Source organism: Erinaceus europaeus, chromosome 2 (genome assembly GCF_950295315.1).
Source record: "Erinaceus europaeus chromosome 2, mEriEur2.1, whole genome shotgun sequence".
Taxonomy (NCBI): domain Eukaryota; kingdom Metazoa; phylum Chordata; class Mammalia; order Eulipotyphla; family Erinaceidae; genus Erinaceus; species Erinaceus europaeus.
In genome coordinates this window covers 162,477,754-162,499,859 of record NC_080163.1, presented here as the reverse complement: position 1 = coordinate 162,499,859, position 22,106 = coordinate 162,477,754, and the positions used below count along the sequence as shown (strand labels likewise).

General features: G+C 45.6%; 1 protein-coding gene across 1 annotated transcript; it reads right to left on the bottom strand.

Moving 5' to 3' along the window:
* Window positions 1-8,239: 8,239 nt before the first annotated feature.
* On the bottom strand, window positions 8,240-19,630 carry LOC107523103 (small ribosomal subunit protein eS27-like). Its single transcript, XM_060185601.1, has 2 exons — window positions 17,172-19,630; window positions 8,240-8,512 (listed from the first exon to the last, which is right to left on the bottom strand). Exon 2 carries the CDS (start codon window positions 8,433-8,435, stop codon window positions 8,277-8,279), a length of 159 nt encoding a protein of 52 aa, XP_060041584.1. The 5' UTR covers window positions 8,436-8,512; window positions 17,172-19,630; the 3' UTR covers window positions 8,240-8,276.
* Window positions 19,631-22,106: the final 2,476 nt, after the last annotated feature.

Genomic DNA, 22,106 nt, shown 5'->3' with positions numbered 1-22,106 from the left:
AGAGGAACAACAAAAATAGCCTAGAAATTTGGAAGCAGGGTTTAATGGCACCCCGGGGGGCCAGGAATATTGGTAAAGAAAGGAGCTCCACGGGAATCCTGCTAGCAGCAGCTCCCTACCCCTGGGGTCTGGTTATGGGGAAAGGGGGGCTGAGAGAAATAATCAAGAAATTTCCTTTCTTTTTGCTCTAATTTTTAACCCAAATTGAATTATAATCACCTCCCTGGTCTACCTTTAGGATGCCTCCTTGCTTGTCCCGCTGAAGGCCAGGATTTCAAGGCTTTCTAGCAGTTGATGTCAGAGCCCACGGGTGCTGCTGCTTTCCAGTCGCCATCTTGACTCCACCTCCTGGAAGGGAATATCTTTTGGAAATATTTTAGGAACTTCTAGGAGGCGTGGCCATGGAATTACTGGGTCCAAATCACCTTTCCTCCCAAAATAACAAATAAATACAACAAGAGGTCCAACTGAAGTCATAATCTACAGTTGAAAGTTCTGCAGCCTCAGGTGGGTGCTGGCATGCAGTTGGAGCAGAAAGGGATTGGGGTATGAGTTGAAGAACAGCAAAGTCAAATCAGAGCTCTGGGAGGCACAGGTGTTGAGCTGTGCGGTTTTGGCAATTTCACTTTAAGCACAGCAAGCAAGTAACATTGTTCCTAGTGCCAGAAGAAAAGATACAGGGGCTTAAAACCTCTCAGTCTTTAACTCAGATGGGCTTTAGCCTTCTGAATTCAAGACAAGGACACAACACCCCACTCTTTCAACTTGACAGATAATCCAGGCAGAAAATCAATAGATACATAAGGGAGCTAAATGAAGAGATAGATAAACTAGAACTACTGGACATTTTCAGAATCATTCATCCCAAGAAATTGGAATACACATTTCACTCAAATCCACATGGGTCACTGTCAAGGATAGAACATATGTTAGGCCACAAAGATAGCATCAGCCAATTCAAGAGCATTGAAATCATCCCAAGCATCTTCTCAGACCACAGTGGAATGAAACTAACACTTATCAATCAACAAAAGATTAGTAATAGTCCCAAAATGTGGAAGCTCAACAGTACACTTCTTAACAACTTCTGGGTCAAAGAGGAAATGAAGGAAGAAATCAAAATGTTTCTAGAGTTCAATGAAAATGAAGACACAAGCTATCAAAATATTTGGGACACAGCTAAAGCAGTCCTAAGAGGGAAGTTCATAGCTATACAAGCACACATTATGAAACAAGAAAAAGCACAAATAAACAGCCTGACTGCACATCTTAAATACCTAGAAGAAGAACAACAAAGGAACCCTAAAGCAACCAGAAGGTGAGAAATCACTAAAGTGATTAAGACTAAGGCAAGTATAAACCTATGGGACTACATCAAATTAAAAAGGTTCTTCACAGCAAAAGAAAACACTACCCAAACCAAGAGACCCCTCACATAATGGGAGAAGATCTTTACATGCCATACATCAGATAAGAGTTTAATAACCAACATATATAAAGAGCTTGCCAAACTCAACAACAAGACAACAAATAACCCTGTCCAAAAATGGGGGGAGGACATGGACAGAATATTCACTATAGAAGAGATTCAAAAGGCCAAGAAACACATGAAAAAATGCTCCAAGTCTCTTATTGTCAGAGAAATGCAAATAAAGACCACAATGAGATACCACTTCACTCCTGTGAGAATGGCATACATCAGAAAAGATAAGAGCAGCAAATGCTGGAGAGGGTGTGGGGTCAAAGGAACCCTCCTGCACTGCTGGTGGGAATGTCAATTGGTCCAGCCTCTGTGGAGAACAGTCTGGAGAACTCTCAGAAGGCTAGAAATGGACCTACCCTATGATCCTGCAATTCCTCTCCTGGGGATATGTCCTAAGGAACCCAACATATCCATCCAAAAAGATTTGTGTACACATATGTTCTTGGCAGCACAATTTGTAATAGCCAAAACCTGGAAGCAACCCAGGTGTCCAACAATAGATGAGTAGCTGAGCAAGTTGTGGTATATATACACAATGGAATACTACTCAGCTATTAAAAATGGTGACTTCACCGTTTTCAGCTGATCTTGGATGGACCTTGAAAAAATCATGTTGAATGAAATAAGTCAAAAACAGAAGGATGAATATGGGATGATCTCACTCTCAGGCCGAAGTTGAAAAACAAGATCAGAAAAGAAAACACAAGTAGAACCTGAAATGGAATTGGCGTATCGCACCAAAGTAAGACTCTGGTGTGGGTGGGTGGGGAGAATACAGGTCCAAGAAGGATTTAGAGGACCTAGTGGGGGTTGTATTGTTATATGGGAAACTGGGGAATGTTATGCATGTACAAACTATTGTACTTACTGTTGAATGTAAAACATTAATTCCCCAATAGAAAAAAATCAGAAAAGAAAAAAAAAAGAAAAGAAGTAAATAAATATATAAATTGACTAAGGATCTCATTGAATAAAGCAACTTGCCAAATACAATTTACTGGGGGCCCTGGGTGTTGGGCCATGTGGCCCCAGTTGAGATCACTTGGCTGCTTGTAGCACCTTGGTCATTGTCTGAAGCCCACTGGGCCTGTTTTCCCATCTGCACAGTTGTCTGGGGTTCTCATCACCTCTTGCCTTCTGAATAATGCCCACAACAGAGATGGGATTCCACACTGGTAAGGGTCAGTACCTGGCAGTTCCCTGCCCAGGACAGTGCCCAGGAGGTGGATGTCTACACTAGCTCTGAGAGGGCTTGTACTCGTTCTTCCCACTGAGCTCTGACCACCCATGGGGCAATGTGCTCCTGATATCAGTCCCATCGTTAGGCTTCCTCAGGCCTCCATCACTTGGCTTATAGTCCACTGTTCAGGACCCAAACATCCTTGCTAATGCGAAGATCCAGGGACTGTGTCTGCTCTCCGCCCAGAAGCTGCACATGAGTCAGGAGCTGCTGGCTGGTTTGTGGTCCCAACAAGCTCTCCTTCCATCTGGGTCTGCCCATTGTCTCCCTGTCTGCCTCTGACTAGAGTTGCAGACTGAGGACAAATGGTTTCCTTTCCTTACATCACAAAACACTCACCCCAAACAGGACAGAAACAACAACAACAAAAACCCTCCTTGCCTTGTATAATCCTCCAGGAACTTGATCTTCAGGTGCAAGACTGAGGAGGATGCAAGATTGATTTGCTGAGCTCCTCCTTCAAGAAGAATGCTTCTCCCTCCCAGCACATGAGTGGCATACCACGGCTTTAACCTCTTTTCTGGAGGAGGGACTCAGCTCACCTCTTATCATTGACCCCCCCATCACTAAATATCTGTCTAGATATCTGTCCACTGCCTTGTGCTAAGCACAGGAAACACCATTATGGAGATGCAAGTTCTTAGGTTTTAGAGAGAGTTATTTGATCATAATGATCATAAAGGAAAGCCCTGTTCTTTGTGCCCATTCTCATCAGAAAGATGCATTGAGGGGCTGGAGACATAGCATAATGGTTATACAAATCAACTTTCAAAAAAAATTAAAAAAAAAACAACTTTCATACCTGAGGCACCAAAGGTCCTAGGTTTTATCCATAGCACCACCATAAGCCAGCACTGATAGTGCTCTGATATAAAATAAAAATAAGAAATTGATCAATTAATTTGAAAAGAGATGGACTAAAGACTTTCTTAGTGCCAGGCTCTGAAAATAAAATAAAATAAAATAGAGACATTCTTAGTACCAGGCTCTGTTCCACTATTAAGTGGAACAGTGTCAGAAAAATCTCAGCTGAGGTCAGGGGGTCAGCTTGCCTGGGCTAATTTGGAGGAACAGTCTACCAGGAAACAGGAACAGTTAATCAGGAAAGTTAGGAGGGAGCCTTAGATGGTTGGAAGGTAGTGAGTGCAGCCCAAGGATGGAGAATAGCGAGTGTGGGTGGTGGTGGTGATGCTTCCTGGTGCCACCTGCTTGTCCCTTTCCACTGGTCAGATTTAAGCTTCCCAATGTACTCTTTTCACTTCCTGCTTTGGGGTTCCAGAGAGGCATCTGCATGGGTTTGTGCAGCAATGTGGGAGGTTCTGAGGTGTGGGTACTAGAAAGCTGAGGAAGTGGCTTCCGATTTCTGGTTCAACATGTAAGCAGTTTAGAAGGCACTACTCTGTCCTAACAAGGAAAGAGTTTCTAGATCTGCGGAATAGAAGTCAGGAGCTGAGATGCTCAATGCAGGGATCCAAAGGATCTATGTCCCCACCACTGGCTCTTCCAGAGGAAGGTGGCTGGGGCAGCATTCAGGGGAATCCAGTGTATGAAGTGGAAAGGTTACCTGGAAAACCTCAGCCAGGCTGTGCCTGTGGGAAAGTTCTGGCTGACAGCTCTTCTCGGATGCCTTTCCTGCCCCATGTGTGTGCTGTTTTCTTTAAAAGAGACACCTGGAATCTCAAAACACTCCTACCAAACAGAACAAAATAAAAAAAAAAAAAAAAAACTCCCTGTCTTGAATAACCCTCCCTCGATGAAATAGGTGCAAGGTGTGACTTGGCTCCAGCTCCAAGGGTGTAGGGTGGTGGTAGGAGCTGGCAGTTAGGAAAGGATGTGCAGTAGAGAGAGTGCATGCTCAGGAGTGGCCCAGTGGAGCAGCTTAGGAATGGCTCTGTAGATTAGGTCTTGGACTTACAAGAATGGGGTGCCGAGTTTATTCTCCAACATCTTATATACCAGAGTGATGTTTTCTTTCCCACCTCCTCTTGCTAATAAATCCTAAAGAAGAGAGTGTGTATGGACTTTGGGGTCAGATCAATTAGGCTGGAATTCTGACTGTTACTTAGCCTCCACCCCAAGCCTTTGATCTGCAGTGAGAGGGGGAACCACCTTGTGGATCATCAGACTCCTGGTAGGCGCTTGACAAGTGAGGAGCTGTTGTTGGTTGCAAAGACAGAGTCTCAGTCCACCAGCATTGACGTGAGAACACCAAGCACTTCAGTCCCCCCTCCCCGCCCAGCGAGCAGTCCCTGTGGTGTTGTGTAGTAGCACTAAAGGGATAGTAGGACCTTCGATCAACTGTAGAGGGGATGGTCAGAGAGAGAAAGGCAGTAAATCCTTTAGAGAAAGTATGGCAAAGACAGATGGGCAGTCAAGATGTTAGAGACAGGGTCAGGCAGTAGCACCATCAGTTAAGTAAGTGCACATGGAGTAAAACACAAGGACCGACGTAAGGATCCCAATTTGAGCCCCCAGCTCCCCACCTGCAGGACGGTCACTTCACAAGCTATGAAGCAGGTCTGCAGGTGTCTATCTTTCTCTCCCCTTCTCTGTCTTCCCCTCCTGTCTCCATCTCTCTCCTATCCAACAACAGCTACAGCAATAACAGCAATACTAATAACAATGATAAGCAACAAAAAAGGGGAAAAATAGCCTCCAGGAGCAATGGATTTGTAGTGCAATAACCCTGAAGGCAAAAAAAAAAGATGTTAGAGACAAAATTAGAGTAGGGCAAGGCCTACACTAACAACCACATGGAGATTAGAGAATCACAAAAATTCCTAGGTTTTCTCACCTGCCAGCACAGAGGGAGAAAGGGTAGTGGGGCTTTAGGAAGGGAAAAAGAAGGCAATGTCTTAGAAGAAAGGACACACCTTGAGTATAGGACCACTAGACAGGGGCTAGGTTATTTAAACAGATGGCCAGGTTGGGATATAGAAAGCCAGAAAGAAACCAGTCAGCTGCCATTTTTCTCTAATGACCCTCAAGTGGTTGTACATGAATCATGTCTTATTCTTTTAATAAAATTTGTGTTGCCTGATCCACTAGGTCCCTCAGTTCTTTCTTAAAATTTTTTTTTGTTTAATTACCTTTATTTCTTGAATAGAGACAGCCAGAAATCAAGAAGGAAAGGGAATATAGAGTAGAGAGAAACCTGGGGGCTAGCGGTGGCACAGTGGGTGAAGCACACATGGTGTGCAAGGACTGGTGTGAGGATACTGGTTCGAGCCCTTGTCTCCCCACCTGCAGGGGGTGGTAACTTCACAAGTGGTGAAGCAGGTCTGCAGGTGTCTGTCTTTCTCTCCTCCTCTCTGTCTTCCCTTTCTCTCTTGATTTCTTTGTCCTATCCAACAACAATGACAGCAATGACAATAATAATAACAGTGATAAACAACAAGGGCAACAAAAGAGGAAAAAAAGAGAGAGAGAAGGGCAACAAAAGAGAAAAAAAAGAGAGACCTGCAGCACTGCTTTACCATTTGCAAAGCTTTCCCCTGAAGGTGGGGACCAGGGACTCAACCCAAGTCCTTGTGCATTGTTAACATGTGTGCTCAACCAGGTGCATAAACCCCACCCCTCCCCACCCCCCATTTCTTTTTGGAAAACTACCATGATGAACTAGATGTTATGGCAATGACACTTGGGTCTCTCTCTCTCTTTCAACTGAAAGGAATAAATCTGAAGCCACTCAGAAATCTGAAGCAAAGTCAGGGCCTATTGGTGAGGTTTGACTGGGAGCCCAGAGCAGAATTCCAGCTCAGGATGTACCATGCTAAAGACCAACTCTGCCCTGAGCCTGGGAATCTGACTCTGGCTCTTCACACAGTCACCCCACAGGGCAAAGAAATAACCAGGTGGCCTCCCAAATTCATCTATCTTTTGAGAAGCTATCTGTGGAACAGACTCCCATCAGCTAAGAGCCCTGGAATGTCTGAACCCATGCCCAGATTCAGGTTTGCAGGAGCCTCGTGTTTTCCAAGAAAGGAGCTTCAGTCTGGCACCTGTGTGACATATGGGCAGGTGATTTGCAGGGGTGACCCAGTGGCAGGAAGAGCATGCTGGGTTTTGTTTTAGAAGCACATGTGGGAGATAAGAAGAGGCAGTTATCAGTGTCGCAACTCTGGCTGGCAGGCAGTTGGGTGGGCTATCCCTGGGTGGTGGCTGTCTGCATGAGGAGCAGGTGGTGACACTATGCCCTGCAGACTGGGAGTGGCCCCCTCATTGCTCAAGTGTTCCTGCAACATCGTACTAGTTGCACACTGAATCTCTTATCTAGTGGACCGGGAGGAGCCTCAGAGAGCTGTGAGGCCTCCTCTCCCCTCCAATTTTGGGGAAACTGTTTGCTAAAGGCAATGCAGTACCAGGGTGATAGACTTGAACATGGAGCAGGAAGCTGGTCCTCACTGATATCAATACTGCAGACTGTCCTGGGGCATCCCCACCCCCACTCCTCCCCCATCCTCAGTGTGCGGTCATGCCTGTGATGTACCTGAAGCCCAAGGGAGGAAATGACTAGCTTGTTTTTCAGACCTAGATCCTCACAGAGGCTTTGCCCTGAGGTCTGCTAGCAGGGTGGCATTAGCTGAGGGGGTAGGGGATGGGCTGTGGACATTGGGGGTAGGAAACAGCAAGAGGCTTGGCACAAGAGTTGGGTCTGAGGCCAGCCATGGTGCACCTAGTAGAGTGTACAAGTTACCATGCTTCAGTCCCCTCCATAGCACCATCTAAGAAGGCTGGGAAACCAGTGAGGAAAAACAGGTGTCATGGAGCGGGATACAGGCAGCCACCTGGACTCTAGAAGAGTCCCCAAGGAAACAGACAGCAGACCCCCGAGTCACCACAGCCAATCCTAACCAAGAAATCTCCTGGTGGAGCAAATTCACAGGCCTTTTATGAGTCACTCAGCACTCAGGAGTTGGGAAGACTCAACAGTAAAGGAGCAGGATGGAGATGAATTGGGACACAAGCAAATGTCAGCAGTCACCCCCCCCCCCCACCCCAGTAGCATTTGTGGAGGAAGGTACAAAGGGATCATATGAAGCCAGAGTCATGTGGAGGGTGTGTGCCCAGGGTGAAAGGGGCTGAGTTTTATGTTGCCTTACTCATCCCTGGATCAATCCCTTACACAATCCTGGAACAGCCTGTTTTTGCATCTGTGGGCAGAGCAGCTGAGGACCTGTGCTCCCTTGGTCTTGGAACACAATAGGATTACTGCCTTCCAGTGGGCTGTGTGTGTGTGTGGGTGGGTAGGGATGCGGGGAGCAGGGATTTTGGAATGTCTAGACAGACATGAAAGATTTAGAATGCCCTCTCTCTCCTTCATAAATAATTTTATTTTAGCAGTGGAGGAGATGGCTCAGTGGGTGGCACACAGGACTTGCATTCATGTAGTCCCAAGTCTGATCCCTGGAATCCTATGACTGGTGTGATACTCTGATTCTCTCTTCCTCATTAAGTAAATGAACAACTTTTTGTTTTAACATTTAATTTATTTATTTTATCCAAAATGTGTTTGTTGATACGGCTTCCCATTCATCTTGGTTCAGGGTGCTTTTAGTTCTGTTTCTGTCTGAAGGAGCATCCCTTTGTAAGTCTTGCTCTTCTTCTTGTAGGCTGGCAGAGGACAGTGGAGCAGCCAATGCACAAAATTACCCTTTGTGCATGACTAAGTGCAATGGTGATGTTACTGCACCCTGGACACTTGACCTTCATGAAGAACTGAGGCTCTGCACCAAGCACCGCTTCTTGGGCTTCCACATCTCCTCTTCAGGAACAAGATGGAGAAGGTCCTTTGCCAGACAGGATAGAGATAGAAATTGAGAGAGAATGGTGGTGGGGAACACTGAAATCAAATGTTCTTAACTTTAGGCTTAATAGCAACTCAGTATCTGAAAGACTCCATCTCCAAAGTAAACAGGATCTGGGCCCCTAGGGAAGCTTACATCCTAGATGAGGAATGAGCTATTATTCAAACTAACACAGAGATAGACATGACCATGGTAAGAAAATTGACACAGCTCTATTGTGTGATACATGTGGATTCAGCCAGAGGACTTGGAGGCTGGGGGCTACATTTATCTGAGGCTCAGGAATCTCCTTTCTGAAGTGGTCCTGCCTCTGTGCGGTATCATCCAGTGTTCCTAGAGGAGGCAATTGGCTGGCAAGTTTCCACACTGGGTGGCAACTTACCAGACCTGAGTGGGCACCAAGCCAGGATGGAACATCACAGGTGGGCAGGTCACTTGAAGGGGCCAGGGGTAAAGGACTGTCACCTGCTGGGATGGTGTTAGTTAAAAGACAACTGGGTTTGGAGCAGCTTAGTGAGTGCAAGGAGACCAGGCAGTTGGAAGCAGGAAGAGAACAGTCATGTCACCAAATTCTGGAACAAAGGGTGCTACTGACCCCATGCCACCTGAGGGCATCCTTATTTACCCTTGAGAGCCCAATCACACTCTCCATCATCGCCTCTGCCTTGCCCCACAGCACAGGTGGAGGTAGCAAAGGGGAAGAGGTGGAGAGAGAGTCAAACCTGGCAGCCCACCCTGAAATGCAGGGGATAGCTGAGGCTGCAGACAAGGGGATTGGTAAGGATGAGGGAGGTGGTGGTTATTGTGGGGAGGATACTGCTTGTCTGGGAAATTAGAGAGTGCCAGAGACCTGGGGTGGCAGAAGCCTCACCTGTCTCAGCCATCACTGGTCAAAAATGTCCCATGTTTGGTGTTTCTCTCTCTCTCTCTCTCTCTTTCTATAAACTTCATGGTTTTACACTTGAAATTGGTTCATTTTGAGCTAACATTTGTTTACAACATGCAATATGGATGAAGGTTATTAGTTTTGGCTTATGGGTGTTATTGATGTGTCTTCTGCACTGAATCATAAAGGAACAAACATTTAGAGGCTCAGACAACACATATTTATGATCACATGATTTCTGTGGGTTGGGAGTTACTGCCCCTTAGCTAGATGCTCCCCAGGCATCACTGGGCTGCATTAAGGGTATTGGCTGGGCTGTGTTCTCATCTGGAGGTTTAGCTGGAAAGAATCCACTTCACAGTTTCATCACTTTGCCAGTGTAATCCACTTTTCAGCAGCTGTAGCATAAGTCCTGGCTTCTTGATGTCCGTCTTTAGCTCCCAGAGGCAGTTCCTTGTCATCTGGTGTTCAAATACAACTGCTTCCTCCTCTAAGCCAGCAAGGTAAGTCTTAGGAGCAGGTGACTAGCTGGATAGTCTAACACAATGTAACATAATCATGGGAGTAACAGCCATTGTTTTTGCCATTTTATGTTGCTTAAAAGCAAGTCACACATCCTACTCACACCAGAACAGAGAGGATTACATGAGCATCTGAATATTAGATAACAAAGGACATGATGTATATATGGGGGGAGGTATCTGAGACTCTCTCAGTCAGGTTAATGAAAATGACTATCCTCTTTTCATTGTCTTTGTGTATTTGCAAACAATCAGTTGATCATGTTTATGTGGATCTGTTACAGGATAGACTTTTTTTCTGACTCCAGGGTTATTCCTGGGACTTGGTGCCTGCACTACAAATCCACTGTTCCTGGAGGCTATTTTTTCCTTTCTGTTCCCCTTGTTGTTTATCACTGTTGTTATTATTGTTGTTGTTATTGCTGTCATTGTTGTTGGATAGGACAGAGAGAAATTGAGAGAGGAGGGGAAGATAGAGAGGGGGAGAGAAAGATAGACACCCGTGAAGTGACCACCCGCCCCCCCGCATGTGGGGAGATGGGAGCTTGAACCAGGATCCTTACAAGACTAAGATTATAGTGTATAGTTCCACATCTCACCCACAACCAAAGTTCTGTGCCCCCAGCCTCCCAACAATAACCACCATAGTTCTCACAATCAGGTCATGTATCTATCTAATCCATAGATGGAAGAGTCAGTTATTTTTGCCAGTAACCCTCTGCCTCAGTTCCATAGATGTCTACAAAATCTGGGAATCAGTTTATTCAATTGTGTTGTTATTTTGCAAAAATGGTCTTTTAAATATTTTGGTTCCTCTACTTTTCCACATAAATTTTAGGATACATTTTTATCAAGAATAAATAGTTTTTTAAATCAAGAATTGTGCTGGAAGTTTTTTTTTTTTTGGGGGGGTACTTGTACATGGCTCCTGGGCCAACTTTCAAAAATTATTTTTGTTTCAGATAGATAAGAGAGTACAGCACCATGCCATCTGTGCAACGGTCCTCCCCACCCACACCATGCTGTCCATAGTGCTCCCACATGGTTCCAAGGTTCTCTCTTAGGACCTCGGGTAATGTCCTTGCTCTGGTGATTTATCTATGAGAATCATCTCCTCCTCCTCACTGAAATTTCAGTTGGGATTAAAGCATTTAAGATGGGATTTAAAAAATGACTGGATCATTTTAAGTGAAATAAGTCAGAAATAGAAGGATGAATATGGAATGATCTCACTCACAGGCAGAAGTTGAAAAAGAAGATCAGAAGAGAAAACACAAGTAGAACCTGAACTGGAGTTGGTGCATTGCACCAAAGTAAAAGATTCTGGGGTGTGTGGGTGTGGGGGAGAGTTCAGGTCCTGGAACAGGATGGCAGAGGACCTAGTTGGGGTTGTATTGTTATGTGGAAAACTGGGAAATGTTATGTATGTACAAACTACTGTATTTACTGTCAACTATAAAACATTAATCCCCCAATAAAGAAATGAAAAAATGATTTGTCATAACTTTTTTGAGTTAAGTTTTATTTTTTAATTTTTTTCCTGTTGGGCCCCTTAGCTCTGTGGAAATTAAAAAAAAATTTAAGTATATATTTATTCATATAAATAAAGGAAGGAATATAGGAAGAGAGAGGAAGAACCAGACATCACTCTGGTACATGTGCTGCCAGGGATTGAACTCAAGACCTCATACTTTAGAGTTCAATGCTTTATCCACTGTGCCACCTCCTGGACTGCAGATCTGTGGAATTTTCTATTAATGACTTAATAATAGTTTACAACTTTATAAAATTAGAAGAATATTGTTTGACACCACACAAAGTTCTGTGTTACACACACACATACCTCCAACCGTGTCCCCAGTGACTTACATATTTCTCACAAAGTCTTAGAGACAATGTGGCTACTCATTTGTTGGCAAGTTCATGTGTTTCAATTCTCAATGTTTTACAAATAGGCAAGACCATCTGGTAGTTGTCACTTACCCTTTACTTACTTCACTAAGCATAATCACACCCCCAGGTCCATCCATTCTGTCCCAAATAATACTCTATCATTTTTTTATACCCTATAATTTCTTAAGCCAGTCATCAGTCAACAGGCATTTAGGCTGTGTCCACTCCTTAGCTAAAGTGAATAATGCAGTTATGAACATAGGGGTGCATATGTCTCTATGAATGTGCCTTTTTATGTCCTTTTGATATATGACATATAGTTTTTAAAAATTTTGATAGCTAGATTTTCTTGAGATATCATATGGCATTCAGAACTCAGTTCTCAACTCATGGTCCCTGAGAAGCCATCCAGAACCCTGTCTTCAGAACGTCTAGTCTTTGTCCTCCTCTCCTTCAGGGTGAGTGCTTATTGGGGTGAGGAGTTGCTCCCTGTCTCTCTCCCCCAGGGAGCTCCATGAGGGCAGTCTGTGCCCTTTGGTTTATGCCACACCTGCCACAGTGTCTGGCACGGAGTAGATGTTTACTAAATGCTCACAGAACAAATGGACATCTCTCCAGGACTGTAGCTGATGAGCCTCTTATAACTCTCATATCCTCCCTCCTGGCAGTCTTCCACCTTTGCAGTCTCCTCAAGGACTGTCTGTGGTAATGTGAAAAAGGCCTGGAAACCTGCTAGCTCCCAATAGGAGAAAAATGCTCCTTAGAGCTTATGGCAGGCCTTGCCTTGGAACAAGACATGGTGGCTTCTTTTCTTTTAAATATATGCTTATAAAATAAGGCATTATTTATATGCAATAAAATGCCCAGATCTTTTTTTAAATTTCTTTATTGGGGGATTCATGTTTTACATTCAACAGTAAATACAATAGTTTGTACATGCATAACATTCCCCAGTTTCCCATATAACAAAACAACCCCCACTAGGTCCTCTGTCATCCTTCTTGGACCTGTATTCTCTCCACCCACCCACCCCAGAGTCTTTTACTTTGGTGTGATAAAAATGCTCAGATCTTAACTGTTCATTCAATGCTTTCTTTCTTTCTTTCTTTCTTTCTTTCTTTCTTTCTTTCTTTCTTTCTTCCTTCCTTCCTTCCTTCCTTCCTTCCTGTTTCTTTTTCTTCTTTTCCTTCTTCTTCTTCTTTTTCTTCTTCTTCTTCTTCTTCTTCTTCTTCTTCTTCTCCTTCTTCTTCTTCTTCTTCTTCTCCTTCTCCTTCTCCTTCTCCTTCTCCTTCTCCTTCTTCTTCTTCTTCTTCTTCTTCTTCTTCTTCTTCTTCTTCTTCTTCTTCTTCCTCTTCTTCTTCCTTCTTCTCCTCCTTCTCTTTCCCCTTCCCCTTCTTCTCTCCTCCTCCTCCTCCTTCTTCTTTTTTGTCTGTGTGTGTACCAGAGTCTCAAGCATGAGCAATTAAATTATTCCCAGGCTGACTTTCCCATTTTTCAAAAACTCAGAGAAATAAAGGTTAAGGGGGAGAGACATCACAGCACTAGAGCTCCCCCTGGTGCCGTAACACTCCCATGTGGTGCTGGGACATGTTCTACTTAATGATCTGTCTTCCAGATCCTTGAGAATTATATACATATACAAGCACCACTCAGCATAAGACATACGCATCTCTATAGATAGAAAGTTCCTTTCGGCCCCTTTCCTTTCCACCACTTTCTATTTGCTATTTTCCTAAAGAGGTTCTGCCTGTCTTAGAACTTCATACAAATGGACTCATGGGGTACTCCCTGTGTCTGGCTTTTCAACTCATCTTCCTGCCTGGGAGGTTCGTCCATTCTGTTGCATCAGCTGAAATTGAATACCTCCTGATTACTGTTCCATCACAGCTTGGTTCCACAATTGTTTTCACCTGTTGGGAAGTGGGCTGCTTCTGGTTTGAGATATTTGGAATAAGATTGCTATAAATATTCATCAGTAAGATTTATTTATTTATTTACCAGTGCACTGCTCAGCGATGGTTTATGGTGGTGCATGGAATTAAACCTGGGACCTCAGGTTCTCAAGCATGAGAGTCTTTTTGCATAACCATCATGCTATGACCCCAGTCCTGTACAGCTAATGAGGTTTTTGTTTTGTTTTGTTTTGTTTTTTAATGGGCATCGGATTTCATTCTCTTAACTAAGCACCTAGGAATAATGGTGCACCCACATGGGCAGCTGGGTATGTACTTTTATTTATTTTTTTTTAATTTCTCTATTGGGGAATTAATGTTTTACATTCAACAGTAAATACAATAGTTTGTACATGCATACATTTCTCAGTTTTCCACATAACATTACAACCCCCACTAGGTCCTCTGTCATCCTTTTTGGACCTGTACTCTCCCCCCCCACCCACCCCAGAGTCTTTTACTTTGGCGCAATACGCTAATTGCAGTTCAGGTTCTATTTGTGTTTTCTCTTCTGATCTTGTTTTTCAAGTTCTTCTTCTTTTTTTAAAAATAAGTATATATTTTATTTTCTTATAAATAAAATTCAATGACACAGTCCTTTTTAAAAATATGCTTCTATGGTACATGAAAACATATGTCTGAATTTTATTGTCACAAAAATGTTTGTTATTTTGGGAAACCACTCTGTAATTCAGCATTCTTTGAGTAACAACTCAGTCTTATAATGTTTTTCAAGTTCTGCCTGAGAGTGAGATCATTCCTTAATAGTTATTTTTATTGCCACCAAGATTATGGCTGGACTCAATGCCTGCACAATGAATCCACTACTCCCAGTGGCAACTTAACCCCCCTTTTTCCCTTCTTCTGTGTGACAGGATGGACCAGACCTGCTTTACTACTCATGAAGTGTCCATCCTGCAGGTGGGAAGCAGGGGCTTGAACCCCGGTCCTTGCACATGTACATTTAACTAGGTGCATCACCATGGGGTTTGCTACATTTGTAGGAAATTTCTGACCTGTGGTCACAGGAAGCCTAAGCCTGTTTCTCCTGCCCAAGGCCACCTCTGCTCTGGAGAAGGAGGAAATACAAGCATCAGCAGGCTGGAGCTGTTAACACTTTTAGCATCCCTTACTTGTCCATCTGAGATACTGACATTTGTCTAGGGAGGGGAGGAACTTCTCCAAGGCGCATCTGTGCAACTGCACAGGGACAGAACTGAACTGAGACTTGAACCCACTCTGGCCAGTCCTTGGAAAATAGAGATACCAGGTCACCCTGATAAAAAAAAGCATCCTCCATTTCCTGGGGACACGCGCCAGTTGAGTGGACTCAACTGTATTCCTAAACAATCTCATATGCAGTAGATAGCTTTGCCATTGGTTAAATCCGGAGTTCTCTCCCACCTCAGATGCCAAAGGTAACACCTCTGGAAGGCTATGAGAAGTTAGAGGTAGGAGCTGCATGTGCTGAGTTCCACTAGATTGAACACTCAGCACTTCTCAGAGTCGCTTTGTCTTTCCTGCTCTCCCCCCTCCTCCCTCTCCCTCTCTCAATTTCTCTATTGGGGGATTAATGGTTTACAGTCATCAGTAAAATACAGTAGTTTGTACATGTGTAGCATTTCTCAGATTTCCACATTTCCATTCACCCCCCACTAGGTTCTCCTCTGCCATCATGTTCCAGGACCTATCTTTCCTGCTGTTGGCATCTCAGTCAGCACCACCGAGGGCTGAGTCTCTTTGGGTCACCATGTCAAACTGACACACTCAATTTCTGGCCAAGAAGGGGCAGCAGTGGGCAATGATCACGAGAGTTGCTGGTCCTGCTAAATCTCATACCCTCTCCACCAAGAGGCTGGGTGTGACAACATGGTGGAAGGGCCCCTTCCACAGGGTACTAACTCCACAGCAGGTTGCAGCCTCCTCCTCAAACCCACGGCCACTCCAGAAATAGAAGAGGGAGTTCTGGGGAGCAATGCCTGGAGTCACTTTGACCCCACACCTTTCAAAAGTCACTTGAGGACAATAGGCTTCTTGCACTATAACTGACTTTCTAGTCTTCTTTATTTTTCACCTGGTGCTTGGTGCCCACACCAGGAAGCCACTGCTCCTGGCGGCCATTTTTATTGGATAGGACATTTCTATTGAGTGGGGAAGGGAAGATAGAGAAGAAGATGGATACCTGCAGACCTGCTTTGCCACCCCTGGAACATCCCCTCTGAAGGTAGGGAGCTGGGGGCTTGAACCTGGATCCTTGCACTGGGTCCTTGCACTTAGAACTATGTGTGCTTAGCTGGGTGCACCACTGCCTGACCCCCCCTTTTTTTTTTCCTTTTTCTTGTGTGGTGTTGCGGACTTGTACATATGTGACCTCACTGCTCCTGGTTGCTTTATAAGCACATCAAGAGACAGAGACCAGCAGAAGGACTACATGAGGGATGTGACAATTCAGGGTAGTGCAGGAGGGACATGATGAGAACCACTAGTCTGTCTTTGGAACATTTCCCCGGAATGTTGTGCTCAGTGGACTGACCTGGGCATGAGAAGAAACAAGCAGCTCAGGATTATGGGGGCTGGATGCAAGGGGATATTGGTGGCCAGAGCCAGACACCCAGTCTTAAGTACAGACTGCAGATTGCAGAGGGGAAGCCCTCTTTGTCCACTGTGCACAGTTGTCCCTAGGCCTCCAATTGAGTTCATGCTACACTTCTCCTTTTGATGTCAGGTGAAGCCCACCACTGAGGCCTCGATCTGCCTTGCTTAATTACATTCCAGATCTTCCCTCCCTCCCAGGGCCACTCCCCTTCTGAGTACTCCCCTCAATAAACCTCCTCTATGAGTCCACAGGTGCCTCCTGAGATCCTTGTGACCAACTTTAGGGCTTGAACTGTCAGCTGCAGCTCCCTGAGAGTCCCAGCTGTCCCCCTTAGAATTTCACCTCCTTCGATCCAGCAACATTGCAACAAGCTTGCTCAGAATTAGAGCAGCTCTGCCACTTAGACTGGACCCAAGTAGCTCTGGTCTCAGATGGCTGCCCAGGTCTGGGCTTGGTTTTAGACACTGGAAAGGGAGAATGCCTATAGCATAATAGGGGGTGCTCTACCAATGATCTGAGAGTCCTCAAATGTGGACAGTGTCCCCACCGTGTCCCCACAGTACTGGTGCATGCATGGTACTCAGTGAATGTGAGCTATCTTCATATCTCTGGCAGACCTGTTCCTCCACTCCTGCCTGGACGAGAGGCAAGCAGTGGGGCAGACTGACTGACACATCCCTTGGGTTCCACCTTCTGCAAAATGGAAGCGCCCATGAGATCTTAACCTTAGGAGGGTGGGCTGGCAGGTCATGAAAGGTTTGACACGCACACCTTCTACCCCACATCCACTCACCCCAGTGGCTGCTGGATGAACTGATATGTGTGAGTTGGAAAGTCATTCCGGGGGAACTTCCTGGCAGAATGGATTTGGAGCTGATGCTGAAAGAACTGCCTTTCCCAGGCCTCACAGGACTCTGGCTGCCTGGGTCTCAGAGCAGGGTGGTCCTGTAACAGGGTGGAAACTCAAGTATAGTTTATACACTGGGGCTAGGACATCTAACAAAGGGAAGGGTCAACCCCTAGGCCATTCATAGCAATCTGAGGCCAGAACCTGAGGAAGATGGCAGCAGGGTTGGGGACCTCTACCCTCTGCTCCTGTAACAAGCATCCAGGGGACAGCCTGAAGGGGCTGGATACAATTACCAAGCTCAGGGGTACTGAACAAGACCCCAGAACGCAGAATGCATGGCTAGTCTTTCAACTGAATAAAAAAGCTTTTTTATTTATTTATTGGGTAGAGACAGTCAGAAGTCAAGAGGAAGGGGGAGACATCGAGAGAAAGACACCTGCAGCCCTACTTCACCACTTGCAAAGCTTTCCCCCTGCAGGTGGGGACTGGGGCCTCTAACCTAAAGCTTTTTTTTTTTTTTTTTTCTAGCTGCTTTTGCAAGTCACAATTTTGAAAGAGAAGGAAAAAGTACTCTTTTTCTTGGAAAGCTATTCATATTAGAGGTTAGGTTTCTGTAGATTTGCTCTTCAGAGTTGCATTCTAGGTTTGCGTGTGTGTGTATGTGTGTGTGTGTGGTAGGGTGGGGGGCACTGGCTAGTCAGAGTCCTGGGGGAGGTAGGGCCCATCTATTTCAATGCTTGGCAGGTCTAAAAAATGCCAAAAGGCCATGGCTCTTCATATGAATCAGGGATGGTGCAGAGATGCCTTGGAACTCAGCCTTAGGTTCTCATTCTCTTTCTTTTCTTCCTCCCTTCCTTTCTTCCTTTTTTTTTTTTTTTTTTAATTTTTACTATTAGAGACAAAGAAGGTAGAGAGGGAGGAGAGGGAAGAGAAAGACACCTGTAGCATTGTTTCACTGTGCATGAAGCTTCCCCCCAACAGATGAGACTCTGGAGCTTAAACTAGCTCTCCTTTCCTCTTCTCCTCTCTTCTCCTCTCCTCTCTCTTCCCCTCCCCTCTCCTCTCTTCTCCTCTTTCCTTTCATTTACCTGCCTGCCTGCCTACCTACCTACCTACCTACCTACCTACCTATCTACCTTCTCTTACTAGAACACTGCTTAGCGCTAGTCTATGGTGGTGCTGGGGATTGAATTTGGATTGAATTTTAGGTGCCTGAGGCATGAAAGTCTTTTTTCATAACCATTATGGTTTCTCTTTAACCTCCCCCAGCCCTCATAGTTAATGTGTATGTTCTACTAAGCACACCATCTCCACTCCACCCCACACCTTTTTTCTTTTCTTTTCTTTTCTTTTCTTTCTTTCTTTCTTTCTTTCTTTCTTTCTTTCTTTCTTTCTTTCTTTCTTTTTAAAAAGAATCCTGGCATATACAGTGCAAGGAAAAAAGGAAAATGATAGAAGTTTTCTTACAGCCCCTGGAAGTCCAGTTTGTTGTTACCTGCAAGGGGAGGGCACAGGTGGGAAGTGGATGGGGAAGGGTTCTAGGGAGTTGAGAAATTAGTCTTGGCCCTTCAAGGTGCAGACAGAGGGCCAGAGGCACTCTTAAGAGAAGTCTTTTTATCAGGCATTGAAGACCCCAGCCCTCATCCTGACTCTGAGTACACTACAGGGATAGACCTGGGTTACAGGGAATAGTATGCCCTGCTCCTCTTCTGCAAGGGCTGAAGTAAGAGTGGTCTGCAGGCTGGAAAGTGGGGCTCCACCATGGTTTCCTGTCCATTTGCTGTTCCCTCTTCTGGGAATGATATCCCATCCACAGCCCCTGTACCCCTTGCTCCTAGTCACACATCTATTTTCTGATGTCCGGGGCTGTCAAGAGCCCAGCCCTTCTGTAATTTAGTGTTCTGAAAATCTGACTGGAGGCTGACTTAATGGTTGGGGTTTCTTGTCATTCAGTGGAGGAATGGAGTGTGATGTTCTGGGTTCAAGTCTGGGCTCAGAAGGGCAAAGGACTTCTTTGCCTTGGTTTCTTTGTCCGTAATATGGAGAAACAATGTGGCTGGAACTGGGTGTCCAGTATAAAAGGACACCTGAAAGGGAGTGTGGGAAGCTGTGGGGGGAGGTTCAAGGCTTGTGACACAAAGTTATTTCCTGTTGGACAGCAGTCAGTGTGAGTGGGCCCAGGACCTTGTAGCAGCTGGTGGTGGGGAGTGGGGGGAGGGACACATGCAACCCTAGCAAAGGGGCCTTTCTGGCTGGTTCCCCTTCCCTCCCGGCACCATTCCTGCATACAGTAGGGGTGCTGTGGAGCCTGATGACCCCTTGAGGGTCTGGCAAAGTTGAGAGGGACTTGTTGGTATTGCCTGCAACTCTCTGAGGCCAGTTGGGGGAAGCCTTCTCTTGCTTGTGGCCTTTTTTGGTGGCTGAAACTTTAGACTGATCCAGGAGCCAGACTGGTAGGCAGGCAGAAAATTGCATTCTTCTCAGAATGAGCCTGGGGTGGGGGTGGGGGATGTCGCTGGGGGAGGGCAGGCCCCCCCCCCCCCACAGGCTTCCAGGGTGTGGAACCAAACAAGGCTCCCTGGGTACATGGTGGGGTTTGGAAAGGAGGGTCATAAAGGCCAGAGCCTTTGGTGGGAAGTCCGGGGCCTCTGGGAACTTGTGGGAGGATAAATCAGAGAGGGGAATTCATTGTCCTTACTCTTCTAGCTCCAGCACGACCTGTCACCACTTATGGCCTGAGCAAATCCCTCCTCCTCAGGCTCAAGCCCCAGTGACTTCCACTGGCCTGGAAAAAAGAGGTCAAAAGGACTGGAACTTCCACTGTGAATTAAGCTGCTTTCAATTATAAGAAACAAAGTGTTTTACTGAATTGCATCTCTCTGAAGTAGAAGGCAGATGTGATGCACAAGCAAGTTCACTCTCAACAGCTTCTGCAGGGCAGGGTAGCTATTTTTTTTTGGTGATTTTAAATTTTAATAGTTTTTTTTTCACTTATTTATTCCCTTTGTTGCTCTTCTTGTTTCACTGTTGCAGTTATTATTGTTGTCGTTGTTGTTGGATAGGACAGAGAGAAATGGAGAGAGGAGGGGAAGACAGAGAGGAGGAGAGAAAGATAGACACCTGCAGACCTGCTTCACCGCCTGTGAAGCGACTCCCCTGCAGGTGGGGAGCTGGGGTCTTGAACCGGGATCCATATGCCGGTCCTTGCACTTTGCACCATGGGCGCTTAACCCGCTGTGCTACCGCCCAACTTCCATTTTCAATAGTTTTAAGATAAACTGAGGAGGAGGAAGGGCAGAGTGAGAGAGACAACTGCAGTACTGCTTCACCACTTGTGAAGCTTCCCTCCTGCAGGTGCTGAAAAGGGGCTTGAACCTGGGACCTTGCACATGGTATCATGTGCACTCCACTGGGTATTCCTCTTCTTGGTCCCCGATCTTCTTAAAAACTGCTTTTGTCATAAGCCCAAAGGAACACTTCTTGGCCATGGGCCCCACTATGCAACAGGGCTTTGTTCCATGGCCTCCCTCAACCAGCATCCCAAAATCTCAGTTCTGTTCACTTGGTGGGAGGAGCTTATCCATCTGCCAGGTTATTTCTGGAGGAGTTTTGCTTTTGGGGAGGAGGAATGGTTGATGGGACCAAAATCTAGAATCCTAGACATAGGTGCTTTGAGAACTACAAATCTTTTAGCATCTCAACATCTTAAGCCTTCTTCTACAAATCGGAGAGACACCAGAGCTGAGAGGGTGCAGTGAGGCAGATTAGGCTTGGAACATGTGCTGTAGCCACCATTAGAAATCTGCTTTCCCACACATCCTGGCCAGGCAGTGGTTTCCTTCCTGGCCAGGACACCTCAAGGTTCTCTTATGAGTTAAAGGGGCAGTATCCTCTCTAGCACACAGACACTTTCTCAGTCCAGTTGGGGCTCTGAGTAGGGTGTCAGCATCTCACCACAGTCCCTGCTGTCAGTCAGTGGGACAGAAGGGGTGTTATCAGAATTTGGAGGATGGGTGGCTGAAGAGATAGCACACCCCAGAGTGTGCCAGTTTTGCCATGAATGCAGCCCAGGTTCCAGCCCTGGCCCCCAGAACCCTGAAGGAAGCTTCGGTGCCAAGATGTCTCTCCCTTTCTTGCTATTTGAAAAAAAGTTGGCTCAGAGTGGTTAAGTCCTGGCAATGAAAGCAACACAAGAAAAACAATTTGCAAGATGAGCTCTTTAGAGGATTTGGAGGCAAGGCCCATCTGAACTTTGGTCAGGAGCAACTTGGCTGAAAAAGTTACATAATAGTTATAGACTACTCAGAGTAATAGCAGTTGCCTAGCAGGGTTGTCCTGTCTGAACATCATCCTCATAATACTCCTAACTGAAGAAGGAAGCATGACTCTATTATGCCTGTTTCACAGATGAGGATCTGAAACAAGGTCTAACTGCAAATGCACATGTCTGGTCTCTGCCTGTTAGGGAACTGAGCAAGGAAATTTGCATCCGGGAATTTTTGAAACACAACCTGGAAAGGAAGTGGGGATGCCAGGAAGGAAAGTTGGCTTGAGAGCGGGGGGTGTAGTGCCTCAAGAGGGGAACGGGTTCAAGTTACTTAGAACATGTCCAGCTATGACAGTTTTCTGAGTGAGGGTGAAGGTTCTGGAAGCTATTAGCATCAATCTCAGGGCCCTTTCAAAAGATAAGCCCCCCCCCCCCCACTGGTGAAGTCTAAGCACAGTAGAACCTATTTTATCTCCGAATCTTGACTTTAAGAAACATGACTTTGTGGTCCTGGAGGTGGTACAGTGGATAAAGCATTGGACTCTCTAGCATAAGGTCCAGAGTTAAATACCCGGCAGCACATGTACCAGTGATGTCTGGTTCTTTCTTCC

Coding starts and splice junctions, on each gene's coding strand:
- LOC107523103 (XM_060185601.1), bottom strand. CDS start 8,435: ATGAAGGTCAAGTGTCCAGGGTGCAGTAACATCACCATTGCACTTAGT.